This window comes from Orussus abietinus, unplaced genomic scaffold (assembly GCF_000612105.2).
Source record: "Orussus abietinus isolate OABI.00-Male unplaced genomic scaffold, Oabi_2.0 scaffold449, whole genome shotgun sequence".
NCBI classification, from domain to species: Eukaryota; Metazoa; Arthropoda; class Insecta; order Hymenoptera; family Orussidae; genus Orussus; species Orussus abietinus.
Genome location: NW_019394612.1, coordinates 51700 through 68131, shown reverse-complemented (window position 1 = coordinate 68131; position 16432 = coordinate 51700). Strand labels below are relative to the sequence as shown.

The 16432-nt window shown below is 36.6% G+C and overlaps 3 protein-coding genes across 6 annotated transcripts; 2 read left to right on the top strand and 1 right to left on the bottom strand.

Annotated features, from left to right (window-relative positions):
• The first annotated feature begins 1137 nt into the window (after positions 1 to 1137).
• LOC105694659 (RPII140-upstream gene protein) lies at positions 1138 to 3093 on the top strand. Its single transcript, XM_023432869.1, has 4 exons — positions 1138 to 1530; positions 1630 to 1884; positions 1968 to 2216; positions 2787 to 3093. The coding sequence occupies exons 1-4, from the start codon at positions 1379 to 1381 to the stop codon at positions 2929 to 2931; spliced, it is 801 nt and encodes a 266-aa protein (XP_023288637.1). The 5' UTR covers positions 1138 to 1378; the 3' UTR covers positions 2932 to 3093.
• Positions 3094 to 4979: 1886 nt separating this feature from the next.
• Positions 4980 to 10872, bottom strand: LOC105694686 (twinfilin). 2 transcript variants are annotated; one of them, XM_012415579.2, is made up of 5 exons: positions 10713 to 10870; positions 10500 to 10577; positions 9752 to 10411; positions 9542 to 9660; positions 4980 to 5870 (listed from the first exon to the last, which is right to left on the bottom strand). In XM_012415579.2, the coding sequence occupies exons 1-5, from the start codon at positions 10735 to 10737 to the stop codon at positions 5700 to 5702; spliced, it is 1053 nt and encodes a 350-aa protein (XP_012271002.1). In that variant the 5' UTR covers positions 10738 to 10870; the 3' UTR covers positions 4980 to 5699. The 2 variants fall into 2 exon arrangements, with proteins under 2 accessions (XP_012271002.1, XP_012271003.1); XM_012415580.2 differs by lacking the exon at positions 4980 to 5870 and adding an exon at positions 6164 to 9075 and having other exon boundaries at positions 10713 to 10872.
• Positions 10873 to 11286: 414 nt separating this feature from the next.
• LOC105694685 (ran-binding protein 3) lies at positions 11287 to 15836 on the top strand. 3 transcript variants are annotated; one of them, XM_012415577.2, is made up of 7 exons: positions 11287 to 11492; positions 11580 to 11652; positions 12196 to 12496; positions 12730 to 12816; positions 13417 to 13494; positions 13620 to 14314; positions 14393 to 15836. In XM_012415577.2, exons 3-7 carry the CDS (start codon positions 12481 to 12483, stop codon positions 14702 to 14704), a joined length of 1188 nt encoding a protein of 395 aa, XP_012271000.1. In that variant the 5' UTR covers positions 11287 to 11492; positions 11580 to 11652; positions 12196 to 12480; the 3' UTR covers positions 14705 to 15836. The 3 variants fall into 3 exon arrangements, with proteins under 3 accessions (XP_012271000.1, XP_012270999.1, XP_012271001.1); XM_012415576.2 differs by having other exon boundaries at positions 13414 to 13494; XM_012415578.2 differs by lacking the exons at positions 11287 to 11492; positions 11580 to 11652 and having other exon boundaries at positions 12196 to 12595; positions 13414 to 13494.
• Positions 15837 to 16432: the final 596 nt, after the last annotated feature.

Genomic DNA, 16432 nt, shown 5'->3' with positions numbered 1-16432 from the left:
AATAAACTAATATATATTCCACTGAAACGAAGTTAGGATATTATCATAGCTTAAAAAGAAAAATAGTTTATTAATATATATACAGTGAAATGCTATAGGAAAATTTACAATGCATCCACTTCCGGACATAGAAGCGGAATCATGATTTCATGTCTGTTATATATTTATGTTCTACACCTTTAGGAAATCCATTCTGCCCCTTGAGCGATTCGAATTCCGCGCTGTTCCCGTCGCTGGTACGCTGCGCGGCCAGAGAGGGCAGTGCGGACCAGGAGCAAGCCATCGATGGAGTCCAGTGTACGTGCATTTGACGTTTGTTTATAACAGCTGATAACGGCTATTTGACGTCGTAAGATTCGTTACCGATGTTTATATCAAAATGTATAAAGGTGGAAGGTCAAAAAGTAAATTATGGAATGAAACAAATCGACAAGATAGATGTTTATAACCTAGCGAATACCGCATACCCTACATTTGTCTTGTCCGCCATATTTGATACGTTTTCTACCGTAAACTACTTGATTTACGTGGGGGTGACACTCCTTATGGGAGAGGTGTAACGCTGAAGTTAGTTCACCTACTCCAAGCAAAGACTGCGCTAGTGTCGTGACTTCTCAGTCTAATAGAAAGAGAAGAACAGAGAAAACATTTTCTATCCAATAGCAAGAGACTTCAGGATATGAAGCGACACAGCGCAGATGCGCATGAAAAGTGTCGGGACGAGTGAACTGGCGCGAACATAACTTCGATTAGTAGTGATTAGTGGGAATTGGTGGGAATATTTTTACAGGTTTCGATCAGTTTCGATTACGTTGTGTATTAAATCGCGAACGTGAGTTTGTGAATGNTGTAATTATTTCAGTTCTTACAATGATTTAAAACAGGCGTTGCGCCACTGACACTTTTGTTACTTCTTTTATGCTTAATACACTGTTTTCTTACATTTGTGTGTCAGTTTAAGCAACGTTTGTTTTGATCATTGCAAGTACTTTTTAAATCCCAAAAATATCCCTTCGTTTAATAAATGAATTTGAATAGCCCGCCAAATATTTTAGTTCGCGCAAAAGGTTTACTCCAACCGAAGATGGCGGTAGTGCATGAGCGTTTCACCCCAACACATGGCAGTGTCCAGCAGTGTCACCCCCCTGATTTACGTAATATGTGGCAAAAACCTCGAAAATCGTGAAATTACCCAACCCTGCCGGGAGTATGAAAAAATCGAGCATTAGGCTTTACTATACAACTCAAGTTAACCAAAGTTTAACATGTTTATACTTCGTTTAAACCTGCTGTAAACCAATTATACTCCGGTTAACTCTGGCGTGGAACCAGACCAGTAGTTAACACGTAAAACTATATAAGTATTGTTGAAACAAAAATGATGTGCATTTCTAAAAGGACTCGATATCTATTATGTTTTTTTCCTGTAGAATATTTCAAACGTGATAACATAAACGATTCAAAGGAATCTTATACGGATAATATGGAACTTACAGGTGCTGACAGATTAAGGAGAGTATTTAGCCAAAAGTAAATACTTGTCACTAAATGGATTTTTTAAAATATAAAGTATTATACATCTTGTAACCATAATACAGGGTAAAAACTACATACTTGTTTTTTTCACAGCGAATTTGGGGATTTGAGCCCAGAATTAGCAAATATTGTGCAAGGAACCAGTTGTGCTACTCTTCTGGGTGGATGCATTGGTGCATTTGTATATTCTAGGACAGCTTTTATAAACTTTATAGAGAACAATCAGGCCACTCAATTTCAAAGCCACATTGATGCCAAGAGAAAACTGCAGGATACCGTTTCATTGGGCCTCTTCAGAGGAGGCATTCGCTGGGGCTCGCGCATTGGACTTTTTTGTTGCTCTTATTTGTTAGTGATTTTTAATAGTACATTAAATGTTTGAATACAGCCATTTTAGATGATTATTTAGATGTTAACAAATATTTTTACAGAACCATCAGTACCCTTATATCGGTATATCGTGGTAAATCATCGGTAATTGAATATACAGCAGCTGGTTCGGTCACAGGAGGACTCTTTAGGTTTCATTTAGGATTGCGAGCAATATTTGTAGGAACAGCCCTTGGTGCAATATTTGGAACCATTGCTGGCTGTGGTACATTACTTACTCTTTGGATGACAGGAACAACCGTAGAAGAAATTCGTTTTTGGCACTATGGATGGAGAGAAAACAGAAATAAGTAAGTATATTATTTCTACATCCTANAATGACTAATATCGCACAAAACTTACAGAATAGGCCTGGAGTAGCAGTCACTCGTTAGGCTGAAAGTCATGTCCAGGCTAACGATATAACGATGTGCGTTGTCTTAAAGATTCGAACGCAACTGTTGCAATCTCTGAGCAAGACCGGAAGGAGAAACTTAGGCCTGTGAACAGCACTTTTCAAAGGGGTGACAAAGGTCTAGATCGGGTGAACTTGATATATTTCCACGAGGAAGATTAACGATTATTCGTTCGTGGATCAACATCGAAGTATCGAACATTAACCACTAGCCAGACTGATCATAGTGATCTATTTTTATACAACTTATACCTTATAAGCCTAAACTAGTTAATCTGTGATGAATCCATTTTAACATATTGAATAATTTATTTTTATGTGTTTTACTTTCAATATGTGGTACAGTGTTAACTAAATTTAATTGCTAAATATTATCCAATACGTACAATTATTTGATATGTAATCATATTAACTGATACCTTCCGTGTATACCTCGAAAAGGCATTAATTAATCATATTGTTTCAGATTAATACGAGAAGGTCTGAAAGAAGCTAGAATGAATCAGTTGCCAGAATTGTTGCAAAAACACAATGAACTTGTAGATCAACGGGCAGCAGAAGTAGTAAAGACAGAATCTGAGAAAAATGAAAAACTAACGAAAGTAGAATAAGATGGAGCCCAATTTAAAGAAAAAAAATTGAAACAAATTATGAATAGACAGTGGTAGAAATGTTAATGAAATCAGAAACATAGAAAAGTGAGAAACTGTAGATAAATGAAACGTGTGGAAGGACAAATAAATAAAGCAACAGCACCCATAACGTACATATAATATCCGTTTGAGTCCCACACGCCGCTTTCGCGCTCTTCAGATTTCATGTCGAAAAAACCCATGAAAATTTGAACGATACGAACAACTGACGTTGTACTCACAATCTGACGATACTGGCTCAAATTTTCAGACGCATGTATGTACATACATACGTCACATCGTTACTTTTTTTGTATATAAGTAATCCAAGTAATACATTTTGTATTTCGTTGTTAACGATTATAAATTAATAGCGTGCGTGCGTGTGTGTGTGTGTGTGTGTGTGTAAAATAGTACAGGTAACCCTTCTATAACACAGTAGATAGGTTCCTAGAAAATGATGTTTTGGGCGAAACAGTGTTATATGAGACTCAGGGCCAGGACAAAAAGGGGGGGATTACGTTCCGAAAACCTATTAAAAACAAACTTTTTTTAAAATTCCATATAAGCAACTTAATTTTTATTAAAAATATAAATGTATGTATAACACAAAACGAAAAAAAAACGAGAAATATTATTTTCATGTAAAGGCACTATAGTTTATTATTCCTTCCCGCCATTATTTTAAGGTAATTTAGTTTTTAAATATGTTAAACAAAAATCATGTTATTCAGTGCTGTAGGAGTACAGTGTTGTACAAAGGTTTTCGCAATTTTTTTATCGTGTTAGAGCGAAACCGTGTTATAGGATGCCGTGTTGTAGGAGGGCTACCTGTATTTCATTTGTCGACGTAAGAAGAAAAAGCGGGAAGCGCGATCCCGTTACTTAGTACCAGCAAACATAGGTTAAGGTGAAGTGAAACACGTCGAGGAACTTGATCGACGTCGATAAAGAAGATTTTTCTAAATGCCTACGTTGCCGACGTTCATTTTTATATTGACAGCTGTATCGAATTATATTGGATAGTGTACCAAATCGCATACTCCACCTGTTGTTTTCGTACAATAAATATCAAGAAATCGAAATAAATGTCCAGAAATCCTCTGAATTCATGCTTTCTGGGGCCCTAATTCACTGCAGAGGGACACCCTGCGCCATCTGTGATTTCCAGGTCAATTAAATTTTTACTCCGAGACCTCGTATTCCCATCGTTTTAGCATAGAAGCCCATACAACACTTTTTTTGCATTTATCCCGTTCAAATGCGAATTTATTGATTACCAGAGTGTTCTAAATTGTCGTAAAATTGTCCTGATCCTTTCGTTTCTCATATCAGAGACTTCGATAATTGTATATTGATCGAAATATGAGAGCTCGATGCCATTTTGGTTCTGGTGTGAGCTAAGTTAAAAAATTTTGTCCAAAAATCCAAATTTTGAATGTGTCAGAACAATTCTTAGATGATCAGGAGTGATGTGTCAAAGTTTCGGACAGCTTGTTCTAATACCCTTACAAAAAAGTGTTGTATTCGAATCAGCTGATTTGAAGGGGGTTTCACCTCACCTTAAGACAAGCGCTATCGAGCTACTTGGCTTTTCTCGACATGAAATAAGAGAAACGCTATCGCACCGCTTGAATCTTTTCACATCCCATTCAGAAAGTACTATTGAGCTGTTCGACATTTATCGACCGTGATTTTTTAAAAACCTCTGGTACTCAAACGGTTAAATGTACATTTTAAATATCATGCATTGTACATTTATGGTTCATTGTATCAGAAAATTATCTCCTTGTACATATTAAAAAATATAGTCATTAATTTCTGCGTTCCCATTGTTAAATTTAATGTTGTATCTATTTACTCTTACAGAGTCGAGAAAGAGAGAGAGAGAGGAAATAGGTAAATATCTAGTATTAGTAATGGTATAGAAATTAAAATCAATGAATTGTTTTATACAACTGAATTTTAATGTAGGATTTAAAAAAAACAAAACGATGGCATAAATTCATCAAACAAGAAATCCAAAATGAATGGAAACTTTTTATTACTAGCACAAACATGTCAGAACGTTATTGATGCAATTTAAATCACTCTTTTATAATTTAGATTAAATCGTGCAGATACAAGCTTAACACGTGGGCTGCTACTGAAAAATCAATGACGATCAATAACCTCAATCGGTCGGATCTTACAATGACTCCATTGTCAATTGTTTTGCAAAATCTTTCCCATTACTCCACGCATGATACGATCAAAAAGCTAAACATAATATTTATGATCTTTATTTAAATAATTTCTTATTCCTTGATCAACTTCTTTAGCATTTATACAATTTCAACTTCAAATAATCGATACATCATAATTATTTTAAGATATGCAATGTAATAAATACTGTAAGTGTAAACGAAAACGTCTTACTTCAAAATATTAATTAACTAAAGAAGTCAATTATTGCAATAATGATACGCATAATACGAATGCTTATAGAATAGGTCTGGACGCCACAAACAATCCGGATAAATGCTTTTTTAGTGAACTAATTTCACCGTTACAATATTATGCCAATCGCGACACCGTAATAACGAGCGCGATAAAATAACGCAATCAATGAAAAGAAAATCGTACGTTGTTTTAACGTCTTCCCCACGTCGCGTATCCTGTGATCCTGTAAACGTTACAACTTACGACCCAACACCCTGTTACCCTTTTTGCGTTGGTGTAATACTGTAAATCTAAATCGAGCTCATCTAGTCGTCCTGTACCGGATTCTCTAACTCTTGGGTTTTGGTTATTCGCTTCGCACCTCTAGACGGTGGACCCTTGGGCTTGGCAAACTTTGGTCGATGCAAATTGACTTTCGGGTGTAACTCCTCTTGAAGGAATTCTTCGGTTAGTTCCTTCCCGTCTTCTATCTCTAGCTGCACACCGAAAGAACAGCAAAGGATTAAATTTAGAAGATGGCGATAGTCGGTCGCGCACTCTCGAGGCTTGTTTTCGTACAAACGGAGAAATTCCCGAGATAGAGAGATCAGCCGAGCGAATTGCGGCACTCCAGGCCTATTCTGTAAGCTCAGTGTTAATCCTACTTGATTATCTTAATAGTATTACATACCGGTTCGACGATCGCATCTCCATGGACCCTCAGGCTCTAACATTCTGGGTGAACTAGGAAATCGCTCGAAGCGACGCGTCGCAATCAATAAAATCCCACTTTCAATCTTAATAATGGTTTATTGTTTATAGCATACTTAATATTGGCAAGATATATAATTCATTTGTTTGAACCAATGAGCCTATGACAATAACAATACCTTCTTTATAAATGACTAATATCGCACAAAACTTACAGAATAGGCCTGGAGTAGCAGTCACTCGTTAGGCTGAAAGTCATGTCCAGGCTAACGATATAACGATGTGCGTTGTCTTAAAGATTCGAACGCAACTGTTGCAATCTCTGAGCAAGACCGGAAGGAGAAACTTAGGCCTGTGAACAGCACTTTTCAAAGGGGTGACAAAGGTCTAGATCGGGTGAACTTGATATATTTCCACGAGGAAGATTAACGATTATTCGTTCGTGGATCAACATCGAAGTATCGAACATTAACCACTAGCCAGACTGATCATAGTGATCTATTTTTATTCGAAAATATCAAAAGTCTGATATTTTCGGAAAGCTTCGTGTACCGCGGAATCTTTACTTTTATTTTTTTTTATTTTTTTTTTTATTATTTTCAAGAATACCGCGGGCAAGAATACGACTCTTTAAACCTTTGTTCTCCCTAGATTTAAGTTGAAAGTTTTTGAGCGTCAATTGCTGGAAGATAGAGGGACATAAATTTCTTTAAAGATTTATAAAAAGCTACAAGATTTTAAAAAAATACACATCACAAAAAATAGAATACCTCTCAAATATCGTCATCTTGTTGCTGGCTACTTGGCTAATAGCCCCATCCATTATACATACGTTAAATTGCACATAGAAAATTAATTTTCAAATTTTTCCTTTTTCCTCCCAAGTTATTTTCAGTCATTCAAATGTTGAATCGGTCATAAGATATAAAAAGAAACACATTTGTCATAATAAATAAAACCACTAACAAATTACAATTACTCATACCAGATGTTCAATAAAAGCTGATCATCGATTTCATTTAGGTTAGGACTGAACATTCTATCGTTAATTTCACATTCGGTAGATTGCAGAAATGCTGAAATTTATCAAATTTCAATTGCCTCGAATGGTTATTATAAACTGACGATTAAAAACGACACTGGAACATAATCACATGAAGTGGACATATCGAAAGATTTTGAATCAGAATGCATAAGCGAATGGGACTTTCGCCTAATCAGTCTTACGTCATACACATATATCCAACACGTAGTGTTGTACCACTCTTAATAGCATAGAGTATAATATAATATTTTAATATGTATATGTTAATATGTATTAGATAATAGTTGTTACCACTAGATCGCAATTGGAATGACATTGTGCAACGGAGGTACACCTGCAGCAATCGAAAGTGTATAACGTTAAACGTATACACACATCGATAACCCCCAACGACTACGTTTAACATACCGGAATACGTATAGAGAAGTTAGGTTAGCGGATTTAGGCTACATTAGCACATGAATTTCTACCTAACTTCCTAATAATCACATGAAGGCATCGCAGATGCCAAAAATACTCGATTTGTAGAAAGGACTTCCCCCCAATTACATCGCTAAGACCCTTAACAAATGTCTAAACGAGTTTCAAAAGTTAAGCCCTCGCGCTTGTTACTTAAAGAGACATTAATTAGACAAACTTATTCTTGTACGTATCACTTTTCATGAGACTAGGAACTAATTTGAGACATATTACGTTGAATATCTACGTTCACTTGGCAAAAGTAGTCATCCCGATACCATAAAGATGCCCGCTAACAGATCACTATATGCTTATGGTTTACGTTGCCTCTGAGTGTACGATAGGCATTTGCTGCATGTTACCGTGGATCGGAGCTTTTCACATATTTGAACAGTTTCCTTAAGTCAAGGCCATGATCAGAATCCTTCACGATAACACAAGGAAGCAGATAAATAATGATTCCTCTGCAGATTCTGGTGCACCAGTAAGAACAGCAACACGAACAATTTTTTATCTTCGTTTTCTTCTACTCAACACGATATGAAAACTTTACTCGTAAAATAATTGTGCACAGTAGTACATAATCTGGCTTTCGAAGTTAATAAAATTAATTGTATATAAAATATAAGGAATGAGAGCAAGTACTGCTCGATCACATTTTCCATTGAACAAAAGCAATTAGTAGAACTGCATAAACGAATATATCAGCAAAGAAAGTATAAATACTCAAGCTGGCAAGAAATAGTAACTCCGACTCCGATTCTTACGTCATAAACAAAAATCAAAATCTAGCATAGAAAGCTTAACTAATAAACAGTTTCAGACATGTGGTCATTTGGTGAAATAATTCACCGAATCTCATAATAAAGGAAAAGTAAATGCCCCAACTAGATGCCCATATACGTATGAAAGCTATTACGAAATTTGTTTCACTACTGAAAAGTTATCGCCATTGTGACTTAATCATTTTTAGTTAAAATTTAGAAAAATACACCGTACGGTCTACTCTCTTCCACTACATAGACTTTATACGTATCACTTTGATCGGTTAACACCAGAACTTCATGACCGTCGCTAATGGCTTTGTTTATGTGATTTGGTCAACCTAAAGTTACTCTACAAACGATCCAGAACATTTACAACGGTACCGCCTAATACAGAAATATAAAAGGTCGAGGGAAATCACTTTTGTATCCCTCTGGAGCAAACTGTGATCCATACTATCACAAAGGTAAAATTCATGATGGAAGATACTTGACATTTATCAGCTGTGTAACGATTGGACCAAAAAATGGTGAAGTTATCGAGGACAAGACATCTGGTTAACTCAAAACACACGATCGCTTCTGCTTGAATTTTTTCTCAGGAATAGTTTGTGTGGGAGCAGAGGGCGTTGATGGAGTCACAGGTGTCGTAGCAGCCATATCTTTTATGATGGGAGGATCTTCCAACATATCTGCTAACTCCTCTCCGCTATTTACTTCCAACTACGATTGGGTTTCGTATTTTGTTTCATGTTATCAAATGTACAGATACATTATTATGTGAAACATGCTAACTTTCATTCTCAGAATAGTGATATATTTTTGTTGCTCCAAGAATGGTAAAATACTTTAAGGAACTAGTAATTAAAATGGTCTTCAACATAACATCTCCCACCATATTTGATATGCAATTATGAACTTTAAATGAATTACTGGATGAAATTGTCAATGAGGATCAAAGGTAGAACAAAATATTTCTCTATACCTAATTTTGACTGTTATTCTATCGTCTTTAATTGGGAATCAATTAAAATATACTTTGAATACTAATAAAATGCTGTCGTTCAACATGCATGCATGAAATTCATCTTAAATACAACCTATGATCAACAGATTAGAAACAAAGCCTATTTATTTATAATTTCAAGAAGATTAAAGTTAGTCATGCATATGTATTATAGTTACTAACCTTTTTGACTATGTTTACTCCTAGTGATTGAATGAGATTGAGTAGAGGTGCTTTACAGGAGGAATACAGCATTCTTTCTTTGATGCTGCAGCTATATCCCGGCATACTGTATATGAAAACTGATGGAAACAATAACAATAATTGTGATTAGTATCTTGTAACAAACCACATGTGAACAGAATTTATTTCTATCGAGTCTATTTAACCTACCTATGCTTTCTGTGTAATCTCCTTCATGAGTATGTTTAAAATTATAAAGATGATATCTTGCTGAATCCGAGGGTACCTTAGTTGGTAATTTATCTAAGGAAATGTCACATGCCATCACCAAATGTATTTTTTCCTCTTCTAAATCGATTTTAAGTTGAACATATTCGTACACTCCTTTACCAAGCTCCGATATCGCTTGCTTTGCTTCATCTGTTACAGGAAATGCAACGCCACTTAATGTTTGATGTCTCGTCTCTACGCTATAATCAGTGTTAATTGTAGTTTTTCTCAGCTCGGCTAGCTCTTCTTCGGCCGTCGTCAATGGTACAGGTGCTGCATCGTTTCTTTTATGCTTAAAATATCCATCCAGAGTAATATCCTCTGGAACGGTGCCATGTAATTCCTCTTTTATAGATGCAGTACCGAACTCCTGTTTAAGCGTAGCTTTTGTCGAGGCATATAACATCTTTTGCCTAACGGGGGCAGTATCAGGGGACCAAGAAATTAATAGCCAATCGTAACCAGAATCCGGCGATTTTGTGTCAAGTCGATACAATATATAAGCAGGTTGATTTTCGACGATCAATGGTTTCACCATTTTATCGTAATCATCCTTCCATTTATTTGCAGGCTTTGCTGAAGATGAGGGGACTAGTTCCTCTAAAAATTAATACAATTGAGAACATTCGATACAAAATGTCCAATAAATCACTTCTAAGTTATTATAAATTATATCGCAAAAACTCACCATTTTCTATAGAAACTTTGAGTACTCTTATTTTCCCATCTCGACATTTAGCGAACATCTTCTTCAAGGCATCGTTGGCTGAAATAATTCCAACACTTACTATAGTATACATAAACCCAAGAAATTTGAAGGTTAAACCACTACGAATCTTTGATTTTCTAAGTAGCCTTATGCTCAAACTTTGCTCTAATTAGTTAGAATGCTATTAATCACCTTTAATTCCCGTTTGATGTGACATTATCTTTCAGTTGCCTCAGTGGCCGCTGCCCACGGAGTATTGTTTTTTCACCGTTCGGTCCAGTTCGTCCAGTTGACCGAAGTCAGACGGAGTCACCGAAGTGGACCTAAGTGAAGGCTCGACAAGCGCTGATTGGCCGAGGGCAAGATGTCCGCTCGCCTGGACCAATCACAGATCGACTTTTTCAGTGGTCCTTGAGAGATGGGAGATCGACCTTTGCAATTTGTGTTGCTCGTAACGGTGTGTGAGTACTAGCGCGTCACCAACTTAGACCATATATATGTAGACCTTGCGTTGGACCTCCCACTCCCAGATTTTCAGTAAGAAGAATGACTTTAACTGTGTGGGTGAGTCGTCGGGTCACGTGGTACATTTGTTTACCCCTTCCACTGCAAGGTGGTCACACACAAATATATGGTCTAAAATCTGATTGGGTCCGAGTGCCGTCGGCACACGTGGTCCATGTGGTATTCGAGTACCCCTTCCACTGCTATGCGAGGTCTAGATATTTATGATCTAAGGTCACCAAGCGGTGAGTAATAAATGATCTGTCAAAAGAATTCGACTTGAATTGTATGCGGATCCATTCAGATCCATTTCAATCTCGAGAGAAGAGACTCCTCTAAAAGTTTGAACATTGATGCTATTGATGCCAATAATTTGTTCGTTAGGAAATTATTGGCAGTATTATGATTTACGTTACAATCGCTGTAAAATAACCTACCGGCATCAGTATCTATAAATGGTGCCAAATGGTATGAATGTTTTCTAGAAATACTTCAGATTTGACAGGGCGACGTATGTTCTTGTTCTTGGATAAGTTTCAATATTCTGAATTGCAGCAATCAAGAAACTGAGAAAATAAATACAAATCTTACAGAATGTGCTATTGTTGACCAGGAAGAGATGCAATTGGTTTGTTCTACTGACGTCAATTTTTCGGCGGACTTTCGATTTACGTATTTTCCCACATTTTGAAATTTGCTAGTATCCAAGTGTATCTTTTATTTTGCCGTCAAAAACGAATGAAAATTGAATTACTCATAAAAATTATGTATTACGTTTTGATAATATTTATTAACAATTATTAATAAATTCAATCATTCACAAAGTTGGCTTTCTTTAAGATATAACTGTCTGTCCAGAATTTTGGAGTTTGTATTTTCTAGTTTTAGGTAATGTGGGTCAAATCAGAGTTGATATTGTTTAATAACACAGGAAGCACAAAAACCATGATTCGCGGCGAAGGTAAAAGGGGGTGCACAGTCAAAATGCTACAAGGAAAATTATTGTCAACTTACTTCCTTGAGCTCATTGTGAAAGGATTTACGTTATTGACGTTTATTAAAAGAATACGCACATTTTAAAAATACTACCCTTTACTTTAATACGATAAATGGATTACAATTAGAAACAATATCTTTAACATTAATTAATAATTATTTCATGAATGTACAGTTTCAGCTACAAAGCAATATATGAGCGCTACGATAATGGATGAAGAGAAAAAATGGAGAATATTTACGTTTAATGGGTTATTTCAATATGACAGAAACCTGGATGAAATTTCGGTTGTTTTTGCATCTTATCATTGACTTCTAAATCGCACTTGAGTCATTGAAGAGAAACCGATATAAGATTTTGAGCGCAAAGTATTGACGGGTTTGCCATGTAACAAAATTTTCGTACTCCGAATTATCCCGAAAGGTGGCAGCACGATGGCGCTCCATTTGCATGTAAAAAATGGCGGATTGCAAGGGTGCGTTTTGTGGTTCTGTTCTTAGAAAAACGTGTTTTCGACGTGAAAATAATTTTACGTAGCAGTAATTAATTAACACATAGGTTGAACTTACTATCTGTAGGTTATTGTACTAAAAAAGTTTTAGTGGAATCGTCCTTTCTCGATGTCTTTAAACTAGATGCGCGCCCGATAGCGGGTTGAATTATTTTCCACTGACAACGGTTTTAATTCTGTGTTTTCATTGTGTTTAGAGATTAAAGACGAAACAAACGGGCCTCAGCCTCCCATAATAATGAAATTCGACGCACCGGATGAATCCAGCGAAAATTCCGCAAATGGTATCCTGCCTTCTTTTATTTCATATTTTCAAATTTCTAATTACAAATCATTAATTCATTCGCCTAACTAAAGGATTTTATCAGTAATCACATTTAGGCTATAATATTGGGGAATATTTGTCCATTTGTTTGGTATACTGCTTTGAACTCCATAACAGAGATATCATAACCACACTTCTAACTGAACGTAAATGTAATCATAAGAATCTTGAATTACTAAGTAAAAGCTAAATTTTGTGGTTGTTTTATAACATTCGTGTTATTCTGCCTCTCGGTAAGAATTATTGCTGAAAGTTTGTCCATTTAGTAATTATTTTTTAGAATTACTGGCAATTACACAAATCAATTAACAGCACAGTCATTCGTGTACATCGACTTGCTGAGCAAATAACATTAAACGTGCATGCATAAGAGTAAAGAACTACATACATTGTATATTACTTGATAAATGTTAAGTATATGAAAAGATTTTAAACTATCCAATGTTCTATAACATTTTTATTAATTAGTTTTGAATTGCATCTATGTACTATATATCTAATAATTATTATATAACTTTTGTTACATTTTATTTACATTTTGTATGGGTAATTTCAGAAGAAATGGAGGGGCAATCTTCGGAAGAAAATTCCCAAGATCTCACTTCACCTTCTGTTAAATCAAGCACTAAAATTCATTGTAAGTATACACGTAAATAAAAAGTAAAAAGAAATGTAATTGCGATCTATGTGATCGAATAGATGTAAATAGCAGTAGTTCTTTGCACTATCTGTTTCATATTACATATTATTTAAAAATCTTAGGTCCGGTATTATCAGCATCAAGATTTGGAAATTCATTTGGTGTCAGTGAATTTTCATCAACCGTTAGTAAGCCAAAACCTGCAATATTAAGGCCTTCGCAACTAAGTGCTGTGACAAATAATCCTGGTCCCTCCGTTAAGACTGTTTTGCAACCTGCAAAGTTCCATAATCCTTTTACAAAAGCTGCACATAATTCCACGAATGTTGAAGATGCTTCAGCAGACAACACAGACGATACAAGTGAAGTTCCAAAGGAATCTAGTAACGAAGAAAAACCAGAGGAGGATGGAAAACCTAAATTTTTACCCTTAGGAGCAAGCACAAAGGAAAATGAAAATAATGTAAATAGTACCGTAGCCCCCAGTGCATCGACGCCAAGTTTTGTTTTTGGTCAGAATCTTAAAGAACGTGTTACCGTCGCAAACGATACGGAAAATTCCGATAGTTCAGAGAAAGAAGAAACAACAGGGGAAGAGACTAGTGAAAATGGTTCCTCCGAACTAATGTTTTCAAATGCTGCAGTAGTATGCCGCAGTACGAGTCGGCCTGGTCTAACGTTGACCGAGGCTGCACAGGAATTGGAAGAAGCTAGTAGGGCGAATAAGCGTAAATACAGTCAGGTGACGCTGCTTACTGGCGAAGAAGGCGAGACTAATATTCTTCAAATTAATTGCAAACTTTTTGCCTTCGACAAGGTAGATTCCATACTCATGCTCAAATCCTTGCCAAGAATTAGTTTAATATATTATTTGCATTAATCATGATATTTTCAGGCAACGAGTAGTTGGCAGGAAAGAGGGAGAGGCACTTTGAGACTAAACGATCGAGAAGAAGAGTCTAGATTAGTTGGGCGAACTATAGGAACTCAAAGATTGGTACTCAACACTAAAGTTTGGCCAGGAATGACCGTGGAAAGAGCCAGTCCAAAATCTCTGAGACTAACTGCCATGGATGTCCACGGGGACATTAGAATTTTTATCGTTCAAGCAGCCCCAATGGAAGTGGATCAGCTTCACGACTTGCTGATGCAACGATTGAAACGCGCTCAGGAACGTCAGCCCAAAAAGCTGGCCACCGATCACTGACAGCATCGGCCGATGGAGGCTCCGATGAAGCATGATTCGTACTTCAGCTAGACTCTTGCGCATCAGGAGTCACCAAGACGTTATAGGAATTCGATGCTTTTGAAAAGTAAGGCCCTATCCGGAGCGTGCACAATGGAACGGATTGGCTATGATTCGTGCCTTTCCTAATAGAAGTCGTAGCCTGTCAAAAAAATGTTGCGCGATACATGCGAGGGATAGAAAGGAGCTTCGGCATTCGATCGAAATGAATTTTATTATTTTGATGAGATACCAACGCCTTTTTCTAATCATTCCCAATTGATATTCTTTTACACTAAATCTGAGGGTCTTAAACATAATAATGTGTATACGTGTATTAGAGGGAGGTTACTAGTTAGATTTTTAACGGTAGCATAATATAAATTATAAATAATTTGTATGCAGTTCGACGTAACGAAGTTGAGGTGTTTCATTTGAGAGAAGCATTTGTGCGAACGATCGGCGAACTCCTCGAGGAAGAGGAGCGCCCTTACATATTTCGATTGCCGACGAGCTTCGGCAAAACCTGCTATTGCGCACGTCGGGGTGCATTTCTCTTCGGCCGACCGGGACATATGATATACAAAACGCGTATCGCTGTTTCGTAACAAAGACGATGAGTTTAATGTGGCGATCGTTCGGTTACGCTAAAGCCTCTCGCCGTCGATATTTAGAAATGAATTTCACGGACTTTCGATAAAAGCGGCATTATTACTGTACGCGCATTTTTTGTCTCCTAGCTATAAAGGAAATTTTGATCTAGCGACGAGAATGGATCGTAAAGTTTCCACTTAAAGGTGTCCCGTGCATAGCCGGATCCATAATTTTTCTATGGTTGATCACTTTACACTCAACGTTCTTTTCATTTTCTCACTTTTTCTCCCTCCCTCTCTTTCCTCTCTTCTCCTACCTTCTCTTTCAAAGTATCTGTCGAGAAAATGAGCAAAGTCAGGGAGAAAGTCATTATATCATTGTATGATAAGCGAGCGGAGTAATCAGCGTTACGTGAAGCAGTCTGTAATATAAATGGCGCAGAACGTGGTGTTAGTAATTGCAGAGGAAGAATGCCCTGTATACTTCGTTCATTACATTAAAATACAAGCATTTACATAAACTTCCTTGTTCAATTTAAATGACAAACGTCACTGGAAGCTCGGCGTTTGCTACATCTTATGTATCGATACTTCCAAAAATCAGTTATTAAGAACACCGTGGGTGTGCAGAAAATTTTACTAGGGTCGAAATAAAAATAAAAAGAAACCTCGCACTTTGACAGCGAAGTATATTTTTAATGCGTAAATTTAAACCTCAGTCATCGCCGTTATTACATGCGATCGAAACGTAAATATCGCGTTCAATTTTAAAATTCACTCATAGGAAACGTAGCCAGGAGGAGTTAGCCGATGAAAACGGACGAAAAAGGAAAATTTAAACGGCAGTCATCGCCGTTATTACAAGATGGAAGCGTAAATATCGCGATCAATTTTTAAAGTTCACTCATAGGAAACGCAACCAGGAGAAGTTATCCGACAAAAACGGACGAAAAAGGAAAATTTAAACCTCAGTCATCGCCGTTATTACAAGATCGAAGCATAAATATCGCGTTCGATTTTTAAAGTTCACTCATAGGAAACGTAGCCAGGAAAAGTTAGCCAATAACATCGGATGAAAAAGGAAAATTTAAACCTCAGTCATCGCCGTTATTATAAG

Bases quoted from the DNA above. Each gene is read 5' to 3' on its own strand.
- LOC105694659 (XM_023432869.1), top strand. From the start codon at position 1,379: ATGATGTGCATTTCTAAAAGGACTCGATATCTATTATGTTTTTTTCCT. The intron at 1,531-1,629 runs GTAAATACTTGT...TTTTTTTCACAG, and splicing joins AGGAGAGTATTTAGCCAAAA to CGAATTTGGGGATTTGAGCC. The intron at 1,885-1,967 runs GTTAGTGATTTT...ATATTTTTACAG, and splicing joins CTTTTTTGTTGCTCTTATTT to AACCATCAGTACCCTTATAT.
- LOC105694686 (XM_012415579.2), bottom strand. From the start codon at position 10,737: ATGTCACATCAAACGGGAATTAAAG. The intron at 10,578-10,712 runs GTGATTAATAGC...GAATTATTTCAG, and splicing joins ACATCAAACGGGAATTAAAG to CCAACGATGCCTTGAAGAAG. The intron at 10,412-10,499 runs GTGAGTTTTTGC...ATTAATTTTTAG, and splicing joins CAAAGTTTCTATAGAAAATG to AGGAACTAGTCCCCTCATCT.
- LOC105694685 (XM_012415576.2), top strand. The intron at 12,817-13,413 runs GTATCCTGCCTT...GGGTAATTTCAG, and splicing joins CAGCGAAAATTCCGCAAATG to AAGAAATGGAGGGGCAATCT. The intron at 13,495-13,619 runs GTAAGTATACAC...TAAAAATCTTAG, and splicing joins ATCAAGCACTAAAATTCATT to GTCCGGTATTATCAGCATCA.